General features: G+C 36.3%; 1 protein-coding gene across 1 annotated transcript; it reads right to left on the reverse strand.

The window, feature by feature from the left end:
• Window positions 1-1,309: 1,309 nt before the first annotated feature.
• LOC103716626 (putative methylesterase 12, chloroplastic) lies at window positions 1,310-11,423 on the reverse strand. The gene is made up of 5 exons (XM_008804705.6): window positions 10,288-11,423; window positions 5,619-5,858; window positions 5,390-5,533; window positions 4,763-4,897; window positions 1,310-2,090 (listed from the first exon to the last, which is right to left on the reverse strand). Exons 1-5 carry the CDS (start codon window positions 10,537-10,539, stop codon window positions 1,821-1,823), a joined length of 1,041 nt encoding a protein of 346 aa, XP_008802927.4. The 5' UTR covers window positions 10,540-11,423; the 3' UTR covers window positions 1,310-1,820.
• Between the last annotated feature and the right edge of the window lie 6,429 nt (window positions 11,424-17,852).

Genomic DNA, 17,852 nt, shown 5'->3' on the forward strand with positions numbered 1-17,852 from the left:
CGGATGGCAGTTGAGATCTTTTTATTTTTTTGAGCAAAATGATGTAATGAAATTAGAAAAAGTATAAGATAAACAAAGAAAAAGGGAAGAAAAGAAGAATAAGAGAAGAAAGAAGGCAGAAAATAAGCTCTGAATGCATCATTTCGGGTGGTCGAACTTAGTCATTGGGACTATGGTTAGATTTGCTGGACACCCCCGCACCATTGGAACTTTCACCAATATCTCCTTTTGGGGGGCGTTCCCATGAGTGAATTTTGTAAACTTCAAATCTTTGGTAGGGCTGTACAAAGGGTTGGGTTGACTCACGATCAAGGGTCGAACCAAATTCAATCCATTTCAATTGAAAAATCCAAATTCTAAAAACTTTCTTTTTTTTTTCACTCTAAATATCTTTCCTAATTCAATTCATTGAATGAACTTTTGTTTAAATTAATTCTTCTGTTTTTGTCTTAACAACTGCATGTCCTCTCATCTATTTTAACTTAATTATGTTTAAACATTCATATTTTATTGTGGTTGATTCTGATTTGTAATACCCTTCAATATATCAATATAATATAATCATAGTCTGTAAACTTGAAATTAATTAATTAGTTGGATGAAATTAAGCTTTCGACCAAAACTTCAATTTTAAGTTCTCCCTTTTTAGTTTTATTTATTTTTTTAATAATTTTATATTTAATTATCAATCATTGTATTTTAGCTAGCTGATAGATGCGTGACTCAAGCTGCAAACTTGATCTGACTAGGTCCTGACCTGAAACCGATTATTTCAGGTTGGATCCAAGACATACTTGGGTTCTAGTCCAGAACCATGACCTGAATATGAAATCAGGTTAGGTTAGGATCACTCATGCCCCCATCCGCCCCAATCAGTTTGCAGCTTAGTAGTCAGATATTGATGGTAATGGACTTCCATAACACCCTTCAACTGCGAACCCAAAAAAATCTAGTGCACGTTGCCTGCCTCTGGAGCCACTAGGTTACAACGAAGTTATCCAGGTACGAATAATAGCAATGTTTTCTCTTCGCTCATCCCTTGTTCCACCAATACCAGCATGAAGAGATGAAAGAAAACATTTTCTTCATGCTTGATTTGTGTACATGAAGGCTGGTTCACATTGATCAACTGCAAAGATGTAAGTTAGGAGCAGCACAAGAACCAAGCAGGGTGAATTGCCGTGTGTTTTTTCCTCCATCATTTACACTTTTTGATGTCACAGTCCAATAGCTCTACCGAGATATTTCCAGACAGTTGATAAAAGGTGGCGTCCAAAACTGAGCAAAGGCGATGTCGAAAACCCTCAGCTGATCATGCAAATAACTAGGTAGATTCAACATCTACTTACTCCCATATATTAAATCTCATAATCTGATGTCAAGGTTATTGAGGAACATATGGTAGCTACTTATACAAGCATTAGAAAGCTCAGAAATGTCCGAAAATAAATTAGCTTTGGGAGCAGGTGCAGTAGTCAAGGCAGATGGTTCTTTCCTGCAACCCAGGTAGAACCAATTAAGGAGACGTTAGCACTCTCTGAAGCCCGGAAGGTGCCTAGTCTCACTGAAATGAACGATATCTGCGATGATCAATTCGCTCCATACTTGATGGATGGAAAGCAGCTTTCAGATTTACAGGCATTTCTGTAGGACTCACCCTTTCCAATCAACATTATTTGAGCATGTTTCTCCTCCCAGACATCCAAAATTTTTAATAAAATATCTTCTTCTGTGAATCCTATTAGCTGACCGATTCTATACGGCCTATAGCTCATAGGCCATTTCATTCTACTGTAACCTCATGGAACCTGCAGTATCTATTAGAGCTGGGCGATTTCAAGCAAAATTTTGTTCAGAGACTGTGGCTTTGAGAAGAACGGGCAGTGATCGCTGCCTTTGATCTTGTAGACCCTGTGAGGTGGGTTCTCCCGGACCAGCTTCTCCTGGATGTCGGGTGAGACTATGCGGTCATCAAGTGTTTGGATGAAATACCGATGGACAGAGCCATAGTTTTCTGGGGTTAGAGACAGCTTCTCCATGATTGGTGCCAGTGGGATGGGTCTCATTGATACTGCAGCCAAAGATATATCCTGCCATCACCATGAACACCTTCATCAGAAACAGAAGTCACATCCATCACGATGGGAACAATTAAAATGTTGCATGTCATCCAGAGTTAGCAATGCAGATGATGATTTCAGCTAATCGTCTAAGATTTTGTACAACAAACCACTTCATGAAACAGTGCTCATTTAAGAAACTACCATTAACTCAACTGTCATGCATATAATAAATAAATGTAAGAGCGTATAAAATAATTTACAATGTAAATTAGAATAGCAAGAAGATACTAAAGCTTTAATAACTCTTCATCTGGATTATGGTACTGTACCAAGCTGGTAGACCACCTGTTATGTATTTGGCCATTAAGATACCAGCATGGTATAGGGTTACAACGGTCCATGTCATGCACTGGCATGCATCAAGACAGGCTGGCATGGACCCATTTCCATTGCCATAGTCGGGCATTTGATAAGCATAGCTCAACATAACAAAGCATATTCTGTAGGCTGGCATGAGCACATCACACTTATGTAGGCTGGCATGGAAAATTCACGCTTATGTAGGCTGGCTGGGTACATCATGCAGTACTTCATTCCTTGGTTCAACTTGTGGAGAAAATCCAATTTGTAATTATGGATCCAATGCTAACCAAGTATTACAAAGATGCTTATGCTGATGCATCCTTTCTTTTTTGTTGCATCATTTTATCATCGACCCTATAACTTCAAGAAAATTATTATTGGGTGTTTTTGTGATAATTATTTTCCTATGCCTGATCAAATTGGATTCGCTCTATAGTTATTCTTTCACTATTTGATATCTAAATTTGTCCTTGGCTAGCCACCTCTCTGTTCCACACCTGCATTGATGCATTAGTCCTAGATATTTTATTATATTACTTTAAATAATGATCTCAGTATATATATAATTAGTCAAGGCTCAATACACACCTTGCAGTATTTTTTCCTATGCCTGATCAAATTGGATTTGCTCTACAGTTATTCTTTCATGATTTGATATCTGTGTTTTTCCTCAGCTAGCGACATCTCTGTTCCATATTGCATTGATGCATTAATCCTAGATATTGTATTATATAGAATGATCTCGGTATATTTACAATTAGTCGATGCTCAATACACACCTTGCAGTCCTTCAAACCTAGAGTTAGATTTTAGAGCTACCGTATTCATATACTGGACAGGTTAAATGTTTTGAAGAAGCATGTTTGATAACTTACAGGCAGTCAGGTGCTAACAAACTTGGCAAAAGGACCTAGTGGTCAGTAATCGACCTGCACCTGATGGCACCTCTCCCCTTCAAAATGAATGATGATGATCTTCAAAAACAATAACATAAACTAAAGAAATATAAAGAGCATGGATGCAATTTTCAGGGTTTCATGTAATGCTTAAAAGCAGTAGTGACCTATGTGGGTTTCTCCTATGTATAAAATCCAAAATTCTATCCCTGTTATTGCTGAGAACATTAGACTATCCAATTCAGCAAAGAGCTTATGGAGAGCAATAGGTGTTCATATTGACTGGTGAAATGATATTGCACTCTTCTAAACATTTGTGTGTTACAACTTCAGTTCTATTTCCTCCTACAAAGAGTGGATATGAATAGTCAGGCTGTTCTAAAGTTTCCAGTCCTTTTCCTTTGGCTGATGCTCAAGCCTAAGTATATGAAGTAAGAAAAGCCTCAACACTGGTCTGCTAGAAATGCTTTCGAAGCAAGGTTTTTCTTCTACTTGATTTGGCTTAGCAGCTTATGCAGCAGAATTTGTATAACATCACAGATCATGCTTAAAATTATTAGTTATCACAGAAAAAAAATATATCCATGGGGTATTCCCAACATTGTTTGTATTATATCGATGTCGAGGTTCAAGACTTAAGTTCTAACTACCCTGATTTGGTGGGCAGGAAGTGTTGCATATCCTGATAATCTTACCTAGATATTCACATCCAACTCCAAGGATCCATGTGGGATACATATCCAAATCAAATAAGTATCAGAAACTTGAACTTGTCAAAGAATTTGATTGCAGCTTATCAAGATTGCTGGAGTGTTGGATCCAGCAATGAGTTCAACTTGCCATAACAATGCTAGAAGCGAATAGTTGCTCTTTTGAGATATTGAACAAGGATGTAGTTATTAACATGATTTTGCAAAATGTTATTTTCCTTATAACCTTAAGATAATTGAAAATTTTGGATGAGGAACATTTATATTAGAAGAGTTAACAAATAATAACTTTTAATATTCTCTTTTGTATGATATTTAAAAAATAAATCTATAAATAATTTAGTGTGCATCTCTTTATCTCCTTTTCTCTAATCTTGTTAAACCAGATCCTTAGGTATTTTTCTGAATTTGATTCTAGTGACTTCCTTCCATTTTGTGTCTTGTCAGATTGGCATCAGTGATGCAGTTGTTTGCTTTTCCCCCCTATAGATCATGATGGTCATTACACATTAGTCATGTTGGGAAGTGCTCTCATTATATTTCTCTGCTAATCTATAATATACTATGTTCTAGTTCCATCCAATAAATTCATAGAAATGAGGTCACATATAAACATAAATGATCTAGCAAAAGCACTGGAAGAAGATATCTGATATAGCGAAAAAAATCAATTAATTGAATGGGAAGAAAAAAATTCTGATGGAAGAGTTAGAATTGAATTGTTACTAACCTTGGAAGGACTCTGGTTGAAGTATAGTCCTTTAATTTGTTGCTTGTCCAACACAAGGCCAGTAGGAGACTTGTCTCTTCCATTGCCATAGACTAGAAATCGAGACTCTTGCAAGAAAACATCAGCAGATGCTAGCTGCAAAAATATATCAAAAAGAATAAGAAAGCACAAATTTGAAACAGAAAGCCTCAAGAGCAACAGAAAGCTTCCAGCTACTAGAATGAGAACATCCCAAGGTCAAACAAGTTCAGTTTCCCTGTTAGAAACATGTCAGAACACAACTAAGTCAGCTTACCACAATTACTTGGCCAACTCTGATATGGTCCACCAAATTAGGTCTGAAACAGACATCTAGCAAACTGGAAAAGCAGACTCTTGACTGTGGCTTTTCCATTTGGGAAATCATTCATTTGGTCAGGTCAAGATGAAGATGTCAGTCCAAGCCAATATTTGTGTGGCTCGGATCAACGAACATGTATGACGCAGGATTGAAATCAGGATTGAAATAATACAGTCATGTACATAATTTAAATATTGTTGTGGCATCACACAATTGTTCCTTTTTGGGTGAGGTCAGGCAGAGGATTGAGGTTTGTAACTGGTAATAAATGAATATGAAGTACTCACTTCTTCAGCAAACACATCGAAAGGTCTTTGCCCATCCAGTACCATTGTAGCACTAACAAATACTGCTTTGGTGATCTTTTTTGGGAAACACTCTAGTGCATACGACATGCTAGCACCTCCACAGCTATGGCCAACCAAAATAACCTGTGCCATTGTATCGGTCAATTGATATATAGGAAATGCTTATAGAATTGTGCATAAAAAAATTATTTCATGAAAACCTTTCCACCTTTTCATCCTCAGGAAGGTCTTGCAGGTAATTTATCAATGGCTTTGTGTAGTCTGCCAAAGTTGTTATGCTATTTGTATCGGTGTGGTCTATCCCAGACCCTGTGAGATCCAGAGCAACAGGCTGCATTCCTACTTCCTCCAACAGAGAAATAGTCTTGTACCAACACCACGCTCCAAATCCTTCTCCATGGACTAGAATAATTTTCTTTGTTTCAAGATTCTCGAGAGAAACTGGGACCTGAAAGTACAATTTTCAAAAGGGAAAAACAGTTAGAGCTTTATATTATGCATCATATGGAAACAAACTACAAAAGAGTAGTAGGCACAGTAGCTAGCAATCTACTGCAAGGATCTTTTGTTACTTAAAAGTGAAAAAAAGCCTACAATTCATTGGGCGCACGTCCTACAGGAGACTGTACAAAGAACTTGTATTGGCAATCTGTGAAATATCAAAAAAAATATCAAAAAACATCAAAAAAATATCAGAAAAATATCAAATTAGACTTAAAATCATTGAAAAAGTTCAAAAAGAATGATTACCAATTAAAAATTCTTGAAAACTCTAAAAAAAAGAGCATGCCGGTATGGAACCGGCACACCCTACCCGTACCAACACACGGTATGGTACCGAACTAGTACTGATTCATACCGGCCGCCAACCGATACAGGTCTCGGTACCACTTCGGCGAACCTTGATGACCATGAATAGCCCAAGGAAGCATATCTGCTTTCCAAGTTTCCTATGAAAGAAATTGGAAATTTATAAAAGGAGAAGATAAGAATGATAAATCATCATTTGTGCTTTACCATGCTAACAAAGATAATTAGCATTAATCATTAATGGTAAGAATTTGAGTTAATGTATTCTATCAAAAGAAAATTTGATATACATTGCAAAAATGTCTTATCAAATTAATTTTGGTGCATTTATTTTAAATTCCTTGATTGTTTAAAAATTTTGTTTTAGCCATTCTTTTGTCTAAGGACAAAAGAATAACACAAGTTTTATTGGACCAATTGATTGTTAATTGGTAGGACTCTTTGATAAGAGCCCTCACTCTTTAATCAGAGAGAGGAGAAAAAAGGATGTACGGTTTCACTGAGCTTGGTGCAGCAACAAAACTACTTAACCATCAAACTAGCAGCACCTTTGTCCGAACTGTTCTGACCTCTTCTACATCTAGCCATTCCGCCTACCCCCTGTCTGTTACTCCATACCCCTCTCCACTAAACATAGTCATGCTCCATCTTGTACTAACCCTAGTCTCTTTGGTGTCTAGCCATCTTTCCCCACCCTGTCTTGAATCCTAACTTGTTCCACATCATGCTCGTCTCAAGCCACTACAGCCTCATCCACCATGCACATCTTCTGTTGCACCTATGTACCCAACCTTGGTCAATCCTCAATCATGCCAATAAGCAACCTCCCTTCCTCCTAACCTCCTCTACTTCACCCCTGTTTATGTCCTTAGCTGCCCCACCGTGGACTTCCATCTTTACTTTTAATGGGGAGTACATGGGATTAATAGATAGGAAGGGGAGGGGAGGAGAGTCAACTTCTTTTAAGTTTCCCATTTTCATGGTTCGTGTTAATCGAGTTGCCTTGTCCCCAACTAAAATAATCTTATTTCTAGAGTTATTTTATAACTCACCAAAACTTGATGGAAAATAATTGTGGCATTGGATATCCATGCCATCTAACCGATAGTATATCAATAGCCTGGAATAAAAGAGGCATAGAAAATTTTATAACCTTTTATTGAGTGAACCTGAGTCAAAAAATTGCGAGAAATCTTCATTATGGAAAATATGAGTATCATAAATTAGAAAAATTAACATTTTATTTATCTAACACCTAGTTTGACCAAGAATCTAGTAAAATGTTGAAGTAAGTTAGGAGCATAATTGATGTTTACAATGTGCAATTATTAGTTAGAGAAATAATTGCTAATAATTGCTGCTATTGAGGTCTGGAAAGAGAAGGATTGCAATGAGTAATAGATAGACATTCCGAGAGTTTCTTCATACTTCTTTAAAATCTCTTATTCATGTTAACTGAAGCATTCTCAAGGCAGTGTTACAGGAACATTGTAGTTTCTAAATTTTTGGAAACTTACATTTTTGAAATTTCTAGGTTACTGCTTGAATATGAGATGACATAGAAGGATACTCCCAGGTAACCCATGAATGTAGTGACTTGCGGTTGTCTAGAAATGTTAGCACTTAGGCATTTTTTTGATCCATCTTGTTAGGAAAAACTAAAATGCAAGTTATGGTAGTTCAATTCTTAATTATTTTATAAGTAAATAATATCAATTTGGACATAGTTCCTCTGAAGTGTCATGTCTTATTTTTCTTTCAAACTTACAACTAAAAGTAGTACTCGAGATATTTTAATATGTTCATATGTACATATTTTGCAAAAGAGTCTTGATGTTGGATAATATAGATATCATCTTGAACAATTGAGGGCATTTGGGAACTCAGCAATCATGGCAAGTGTTTACATAGCACTACTCTCAGGTGATCTTCATGAATGTGAGTGGTTCATCAAATTTGTGGTGTAAATCTACTTGTACATGTGTGGACACATCATTGAACACATGATGCATGCAATTAAGGATCATGGATGTGCAGTGTTAGAAACAATTATTACTATACAAGGCTGCACTAGATCAACAACGGAAACATGCAAACAGATTATATGACTGCAACATGAGTAAGCTTAGGACTATAACAATTTTGCTGAAGGCTATTAGATTGTTTAGTGTCTACAGTAGGAGATAAAGTCATCTTTCTGTGTACATATGTATTAATTGATTAAGAAGCACGAACTCCGCATGAACTAAGCTCAAATCAGGTTCGACATTGATATAATTGATCCAAGCTTGAACTCGATTCATTGGATCAAAATTAATTTCAAACGAATTTGGCAACTAACCCAGCTCCATCAAGCTTAGTTTGATAAGGCTCTAAAATATTATATAACATATTATATATACATATATAGATACACACAAATATACACACATATATATACATGCATTCATACATACATACATACATACATACATATAGAGACAGAGTATGCTCCTCTCAAGAGGAAAAGGTATGAGCTCCTCTTGAGGAACAAATTAATGATGGGGCATCCAAATCGAAGAACCACATCATTGATCATGATCTATGCCACTAGAACTGCCTAGAAATCAAAAATCGCATATTTTGATGGTCTGTAATCTATGTATCATGTGGACAAAAAAAATGAACAATTTTCATTATAATAGTACACCAAGATACAACATGAAGAATTAAATTGAGAATACATCTTATTGATCATAACCCATATATGCAAAAAACATGTATAGATTAAAAGTGGATAGATTCTAATACTTAGATTATAACAAATATAGTCTCGCATCATTTTAATCAATTGTCTTTGCACCCACTTGATGCATAGGTTAGAGATCACCAAAACACCTGCTTTTTGGTTTCTAGGCATTTTAGTTATATAGATCATGGTGTGAATCTTTGATTTTTGAATGCCGCATTCTTGATTTTATAGTCGAGAGGACTCGATATCCTCTTCTCTCAAGAGGAGCAAAGTCCATATCATATATATATATTATAGTATATTTAATAAGTTTTCTATATTCATATTTTATGAATATTAATTGCTTTCTTAATTTAATGTTTAAAACAATCAAATGTTAAATCAAGCTTGAATAAAGCTTTAAGTCAAGCATGAACTAAGCTTGAACCAACCTTTTCCCAAGCCTGATTCCAGCTTAATACAAGATCAAGCTGATTTCAGCTTGATTTGAGGTTATCAAGTTGATTGATCAGGCAATATCAAATTTAAACAAGCTGATCAAGCTTTATTATCATAGTTGATCTCAATAGTTTGAAATGTCAAGCTCAAAAAATACTTCAAACGAAGCACGATTAGACCCCAGCTCGATCAAGTTGCAGTTTCTATTATCATTATGAGCAGAGAATCGTGGAAAACTACTGGAGCTGTCCTTTGACAACTTATAAACGAGAAAATTTTGACAATCATTGATCCATGGTGATGAAGATCAAGGTGGAACTATTGGGAGTTTACACACCGACTGGTACCATAAAGTTCAAATGGCATAATTGCATGGATGCTTTCCATATGGTTTCCAAGTTCCTTTCCAGTAAGATAAAACAAGCAGCTATTTTCCACTTCATCACAAAAAAGTTGTCAGCAACATCGACACAGCTTCTGTAATCCAGAAAAGCAGTTTCGACCTACACATTTTTGACAAAGAAATCCTCTTCTTTCCTTCATGTTTCCATTGAGGAAACAGACAAAAAAAAATCAAAATTTCCATCCTCCAAATTGACATCCAATATCACCTCCAAGTCTTAATAGAATTCTACATTTTATTTATGACAATTTACAGCCTACATTATAAATCGATAAAGAGCCTAATTTTCAGAATCATGATGTGAAAGATAATGTCACATTTGTTCTAGTCAAAGAAACTAAGCCCATGCCCTTAAAAGATATAAATTTACTACTGGATCTTCTAATGCTAAAAGGTGCTGCCCTAACACAAGGAAAAGTGAAATAAATGATTAAATATTCTTGGTCCTATACAATGAGAACTGAAGGCTCAACAAGTTGCAACTCTGAAAGTAACCTGCTTTCCATTGGTGATTGAATCAGGAAGATCCCGCCTCCGAGAGCTTGTGGACCCAATCCTCCGGGACATCGAGCCATCGAACCGCTGCGATAGCTGGTGCTGCTGGATCGCCAAAGCCAGGGCCTGGCGATGCAGCTGCTCCTCTTCGGACACCATCTTCCTCTGTGACCTCGAATTCGAGGTTCGCTTGCTCCGTGACCCGATGCCACCTCTCTCCTTCTTTGATAAGCAAATCAATGCGTTGCCCATGGAATTAATTACTTGAGAAGAAGACAACTAAAGCACGACAAGGCACCTACATAAAATCTTTTGACAGTGATCGAGAACAGTTGAACAAGCTTGGCCAAATGAGATCCAAGGATGCTTCTTGGCCGAAGTGGCGGAGAAGAATTTGATATAGGGATGTCAAATAGAATTAAGAGCAACTCCCATGAGATCACACCAGAAGATTCAGCTGATTTCCCAGCTGGAGAACTGGAAAGGAGAGATCTTATGGTAGAGATTCTCTGTTATAATCGAGTAAATGACAAGATTTCAACACCGAGACCTTGAAAGATTCGATATTGAGGCAACCCCGGAAGGGATTCTACGATACAATGAAGGTGGCGAATGGAAACCTTAAGAAAAATCATAGCCTAAAAATAAGAGATGGTTCTCGATAGGGTTTCCAGTAAAACGAGAAACAAACAGAAAATCTAACTGATAGACAGAAGAAGCGATTTTGAGGAATCACTGACATAAAAACTAGCAAAAAAATACGAGAAATGGCTGAAAATTACAGATTTGAGAAAAAACGACAGAGATTTTGCAAAGATTCCGTCTTCTTCCTACGAGAATAGGCGATGCTCAAGAGGAACCACAGCCAAATCACGTATTTTTCGGCTCAGTATCACCAGAAACTGGCTCCACACTCCATCTCTGGGTGGGAAACCAAGGTGCTAAGAGAGAGCCTGGGCAGTGATTACTCTAAAGGAAGACAACGATGGATGAGCTCAGATTGTTTCCCTGAGAGAGAGAGATTCAACGACCGGGGAAGCGAGTTAAAGCGAGGCTTTCAAACGCTTGCTTGACTTTTCAAGCTCCTCTCTCTCTCTCTAAAGACTCCGTCTAACAAATTTACAAAATTTACGACCAAAAAAAAAAACAAAATTTAAAAATTTAAGAAGAAAGAGGTGAGCGTGCTCGTGCACGGTAGATCCGGAGGGAGCAGTAACTCGCTGAATTTTATTGAAATTTTCGTTTATTAATTGGGTTTCCAAATGCACAAAAATAAAAACACAAAAAATAAAGGTTTCCATAAAACCAGATCTTTTTCCCTAGCACCATGCAAAGTTTTACGTGTCTATAGTATGACCTCATCCTCCATCTTGAAAATAAAAACTCAGTATCTTTTGTGCAAGAAGTGTTCATATTTCTTTACACAAATCCATCATTGGATTGCAAAGTAGTCATCTCAAAATATGTACAGAAAAATATACGAAGAGATTCGGTTGCTTTGAGATTTAATGCAATGTAATAGTCAATGCCGTGAAAAAAGATCAATCATTCTTTCATGCAAAGAATACAACTCGAACCCTTCATAATCTTCTATTCAACGTGTTTGACAATTAATAACTTGTTTGGCATCCCTAACTCGAAGGCCTTAGCTTTCAACATAAACAAAAGTCTATTGCTTCTAAGATTGTAAGATGGCTAATTTGGCAGTGATCCCTACACACATAAGACTCGTTGTAGAGGATCTAAACTCATTTCAGTAAGATATTGAGAAAGGAAAATGAGATTCCTCAAAAGAAAAAAAAAAAAAAAAAGTCAGCATCTTATTGAGTTTCTTTAGGACAATACAGCATTGACAGGTAGTAAATCCAACAACTCTTGCCCTCTATTTGTCTCTTTCTAAATGAGAGGAGATTATTCGAACATGTGTCTTCATATAACTATGTTTTTTTAATGATGGAGGCAAAATGAAATGTTCATTTGTTAGCTGAAGTTCTTTTGATGGACTATGCGCAGGTATTTAGAAACAAGCTAAGCAACTTCAATAGGAGTAATTTTCGAAAGTTTTTAAAAATTAACCTATGAAAATTGCTCGTTCCTGCATGCTTGGATGATTCGTGAATGTGCGAATTGGAGTTTCTTTAACACCAAATACCTTCTAATCCGCTCGATGCATCAAGGAGCTCATGTCATGCATAGTAACTACTAAATCACCAAACTATTGTCAAATATTTCATTTACAACTTAAGTAGTCTTTTTATCTGTGAAGCTTGAATGGGTACAATTGTTTTCTTCTTTTTTTTTTCTACTCACTCGCAATCTGATTTTTGTGCAGTATCTCCATCAAGTGGTATTGGGGTTGGAACCAAGGGTATTCATGTATGTATTCTTTGCTAGTCTATCTAACTTGATCAAATAATCATGCTTGCCAATTATGTTTGGGATCTTTTTATATTTCATGTATCATTTCCTTGGGTTATCCTTATCCTTTTTAAGAGAACAGCTCATCTACTCATAGGTGGAGTTTAGCTGACTTCAAGTGGAAGGACATGGCAACATTAATATTGAAATTGACTTAAGTTGTCCTGAATTTGAGTAGTCAAATCTTTGTTATACATCGACCATTTAGCTACTATTTACACAACTTGAGGTCAGGCGACCTTAAATTGAGAGGAGGCCCACCTCTTAAGTTGTCCTAAATTCCTGTTGTCTTGCTTGAAGGTAATACCAAGCTAAGACAGGTTAGAATGTATTAGATGGGCTGCTGCTAGGCCAAGAGCGTAGGAGCGGAGCGAATTAGCTTTCTCTTTCCTGTAGTGTTTAAACCTCTTGTTTAGTGCAGTTGTATATGTGAAGGCTAGGTTCTGAGTAGTCAAATTTTTGTTATACAACAACCATTTACATAACTTGAGGTCAGACAACCTTAAATTGAGAGGAAGCCACCCCTTAAGTTGTCCTAAATTTGAGTAGTCAAATCTCTGTTATACAACAACCATTTAGCTACCATTTACCCAAACAAAGAAAAAAGAAAAAAGGAAACATGTTGATTATATCCAAATTTTTTGGCAAAAAAAATGATAGTTCGTTATGGGTAGGGACACTATTGCCGATGTAATAACTTCTATAAGAAATGCTGACATGACCTTAAATTGAGAAGAGGCCCACCCTAACTTCTTATGATAGCAATCTTAGCATAAAACTATCATAAATTCATTACCCAATCTACTTGTTTCTGCCACCTATCCTTCTATATGAATGCATGGTCAGACAACTTGAGATAGCAACTCGCTATTTCTTGAAAATTTAATGCTTTAATAAATATACCTATCACTAAAAAACAAATGGACAAGCTAGAGCTGATTTTAAAAGTTAAACCATGAAGAGTATTAGCTTATACAACAGAAAGATTATGAAAAACAATCCCCATGCAGCTCAATTCCAAATTTGTTGCCCTTAATTGCCACCAACTATCAAACTCCATAATGCATTGGTGAATGGAACCTTCCAATTTCTTCTAAACTCAATGCTCTCATAACCATAATCACCATCACGAAACAAATGCTCCAATTATTGCTGATTCTAGAAGTGGCACCATGAAAATTGTCATTTTATACAGATATATTTCTCGAGTTTGGCGCAACTCGAAATCCTCTATAATCACCGACTCTACGCAATTTTTTGTTCCCTAATTTGAGTAACTATGCATTGTTGTTATAAGATGTTTTAATCTACAATTTAGATTTGAAAACATAATATGTTTGTATCTTGCACATTCTAAATGAAAGCCTAGTAAAATCTTCTTGAATTGCACGTATATAACAAAGAAATTGCTTCCAAAAGCTTATATTCTTAAAATTTTGAATAATGCTTTGGTGCTTATCTTGTGTATACAAAGTTCTCTTTCTATGTAGTGTAAGATGATGGACATGATTCATAGAAACTACGCAACAATTCATTGGGAGTGTCGTCAAACAACTAAAATTTACCTGCCTAAGATGAAAGAAAAGTTGGTGATCAAGTCATCCTTGGATTCTTCTAGGTCTCTTCGTGCCATTATTATGAACCATCCAACCCTTCTGACATCCTTCAATGCCATGCGATGTGACTTCGATGGCTGCATTCCGGAGTTAATTAGGCAATGCCATGTGCCTTCCGGAAGAGCAATAAATCAGTCCACGTATGGTCTTAAAACTGATTAATGGCCTTGTGAACCGGTTCAGCTCCCATGGGCTCAAAGGACACTACTTGTTTCCAAATGGATCCCACCATATGACGTAGGATTTACCTACATCGACTGCAGAGAGTCGTTTGGTTCGTAGAAAATATTTTTTGTACTAAAATATCTTTCATGAAAAGCTGATGTTTAGATTTATGATGTCTAAAAAAATAATTTTTATATATTTTATTGATTATAGAAAAATGACGCATCATAAAGCATGGCTTATGTTTGGTTGAGCATCTACTTTTCTGACAAAATTGTCTTTTTAATAAAAATATTTTATTCCATTCTATTTAAAAGCTTAAAAATACTTTTAGAGTTGGATTTTACTATATCTCATATGTTTTTTTTTTTTTGAAATGTCGAAATCTTATTTTCATGAAAAACTCACTTTTCTATCTTTCTTCTTTAAAAACTTCAATTAAATATAAGATATCTCTCTATTTTTTTTATTAATCCTACTTTCTCTTTCTTCTTTTCCCATGAACCAAACCAGCTCCGGATGTTGATATTGCTATAGATCTGCAAGCATGCAAATTAGTTGGACTAGTTCAAATATCATATCCTCACAACTAGTGATAGATAAGGATTAGAATTATGACATGATGCTCGAGGGTTAACTTTACTGCATCCGAATAGTGATGTGAAACATCAAATTAGATTTGGACAGAGGAAGAAGAATGAATAGTTGTAATTTCTTATTTAGATAAAAGAGTAGTGATTTTTTTTTTTTTTGGATAGATAGCAATGAGCTTGAAAATAGGATGTGATAGAATGAATCAATTATTTAGAGTCCAAGACTTTTTAATTGCAAGCTACTTTGCTCAGTATGTCTTATTTGCTGGGGGATAGGAGGCATAAGGAATCAGGATCATGGAGCTTTCAGCTTTGACTTGTTTGCAGCCTTATGGAGAATTCTTTTCCTTTCTATTTTGTTCTCACATCATGAAGCTATATATTTATTTAGTTGGTGACTGCGTTTGTTGCCAAAGCTGTCAGATATATGCCTTGTGGAAATGATCTGTTGTCTTTAACTTGTTGCACTTTAATTATATTAATACTAATTAAACAAAACATAGTGGAGTGGGCAGGATGAGGATATTGCCATCAACAATGTTAACAAGGGAGGAAGTTTGAGGAGTCTTTGATCATGAAGTTGGTGAGACTAATAGTTTCTTAAAAAAGTTGGTGGTGAGAAGAAACTCATCACCATGGAGAAGAGTTTAAACCATGCTGTATGGATGTATGTGATACTTTTCCTTCCAAAAGTTTTTTCTTTAAATAAAAAATGGAAATTTTGGAAATGTAATAATTTATTTCATTTTCTTTTTTTTGTTCCTTTAGTGCATGTCTAACTAATGTGGAGAAAGGAATACTTAGCAAAACAAACTTGATACAAGGTCTGGTAATGATGGAATCAAGTATTCTAGTGTATCGAGGATTCAAACCTAGGTGTTGTCGTCCTAAACGTATTTATACAAAAAATACATTAGAATGTTCGATTTTAACCCTTATAGTTGCGGTGTCGTTCATCTGTGGAAGCCTAGTTAAAATTGGGACTAGAGGCCCTTATATCAAGAAGGAGAAGAAATTGACCTCTATTCTAGAATTAGAAGCAAATAAGAAATGATCCGCGGTCATATTAACAACCAATTAGCTGTTAACATCCTTAGTTTCTTGTTATTCTAAGAAAACTTAGTGATGAGTGAAAAAGTTCCTAGTCTCTCAAACACCAAAGGTAAAAAGCCACTAATAAATATATATATCTTTACAATGATATCTTGACATAGTTATATGTACACTAGTATCTTATGAATCTCTTCAAATGACGATGATTTAACATCTTGATCAAGATTAATGCTGTCTTGTTATTTCTAAAGGCCTCTAGAGAATTTGACTGGTCTTACAAGAGCGTACGCGTGCGTGCGTGCGTGCGAGAGAGAAAGAGAGAGAGAGAGAGAGAGAGAGAGAGAGTTTGGCCTTATCATGAATGTCTAGGGATTTGGGCAAGTAGGGCCCTTGACAACTTGACCCGGATCTTTCAGGAATTCTTAGGTTAGAGAGGACCTTCCTAGTAAAAAGACTTCACCATCAGAACAACTAACGTTGTACTCGTTTTATATGTAGGGCTGTCAACGAGCCGAGCCGAGCCCGAGCCTGGGAGAGCTCGGCTCGGCTCGTTTCACAGAAGCTCAGGCTCGGGCTCGGGCTCGGGCTCGGTAACGAGCTCTATTTTGGGCTCGAGCTCGGGCTTGCTTGGCAAAGCAAAGGCTCGGGCTTGAGCTCGTAAAGCTCGTTTCAATTATGAGCTCTAGAACGAGCCCGAGCTTGGGCTCGTAATCGGGCTCGAGCTCAGGCTCAGGCTCGATAACAAGCTATTTTTATCTATGTAATTAGATTTTTATGAATTATGGTGCTGAAATAAGATTTTTCAGTGGAAGACTAGAGCTCGTTTGGGCTCGTGAGCTACTCGGGCTCGAGTGTAAACGAGCCTCATATTGGGCTCGGGCTCGTTAAACGAGCCCGAGCCCGAGCCGAGCTTTTACCGAGCTGAGCCCGAGCCGAGCCCGAGCAGCTCGGCTCATTAACAGCCCTATTTATATGGATGCTAAAAGAGATCATAACTCCATGTACAACATCTATTAATTTTGTCCCATAGCTTGAGGCTGAGTCTCATTATTGTGCCCATGAATGCATTATGTATGTTTTACTACCTTACCATTCTTGAATGAAAAATTGGCAGGAAAATGGATGAGAATAAGAGAAGCAAAAAGCAAGAACTGGCTCAATTTGAAAAGAATCCACTTTCATCAAAAAGAAGAAGAAGAAGAAAAAAGAAAGAAAGAAAGAAAGAAAGAAAAGAATCCACTTCCAATGTTTAGAGATGAGACAATTTGATTCCTATTAAAAACTAGAGCTGTTTCTAGTTACAAGAGAAATTAATCAAGGTTTTTCTATCCTTTGGATTGATTGTCATACCTGTGCATAAATGTGTGGAGACCATCTATGACACTATAATGGAATTATGCATAACTATATGCAAAGACAGATCTAACTATGTGCAAGAGATGATGCATAAAATACTAACTTTTCAAGGCCAAACATAAAATAGCAATCAAATGAAGATGACAATTTTATTTTTTTACAGATTTTCTGTAAATCATCCAAACTCTTGAGCATCCATCATTTATTTGATACTTGGTGGTCTGCATATGACTTCTCGCAAGGAAGTATCCCTCTCCCATGGATGGGAATTCAACATAATTGAGAAGTACATGAGATAGCATGAATTTCAGCATGGGAAATGGAATAGTTCAACTATAAATGAAAAAATTAAATACAGTGATTT

This window comes from Phoenix dactylifera, chromosome 2 (genome assembly GCF_051530095.1).
Source record: "Phoenix dactylifera cultivar Ajwa chromosome 2, Ajwa_hap1_PhDact_Kaust_v1.1, whole genome shotgun sequence".
In the NCBI taxonomy this organism is placed as follows: Eukaryota; Viridiplantae; Streptophyta; class Magnoliopsida; order Arecales; family Arecaceae; genus Phoenix; species Phoenix dactylifera.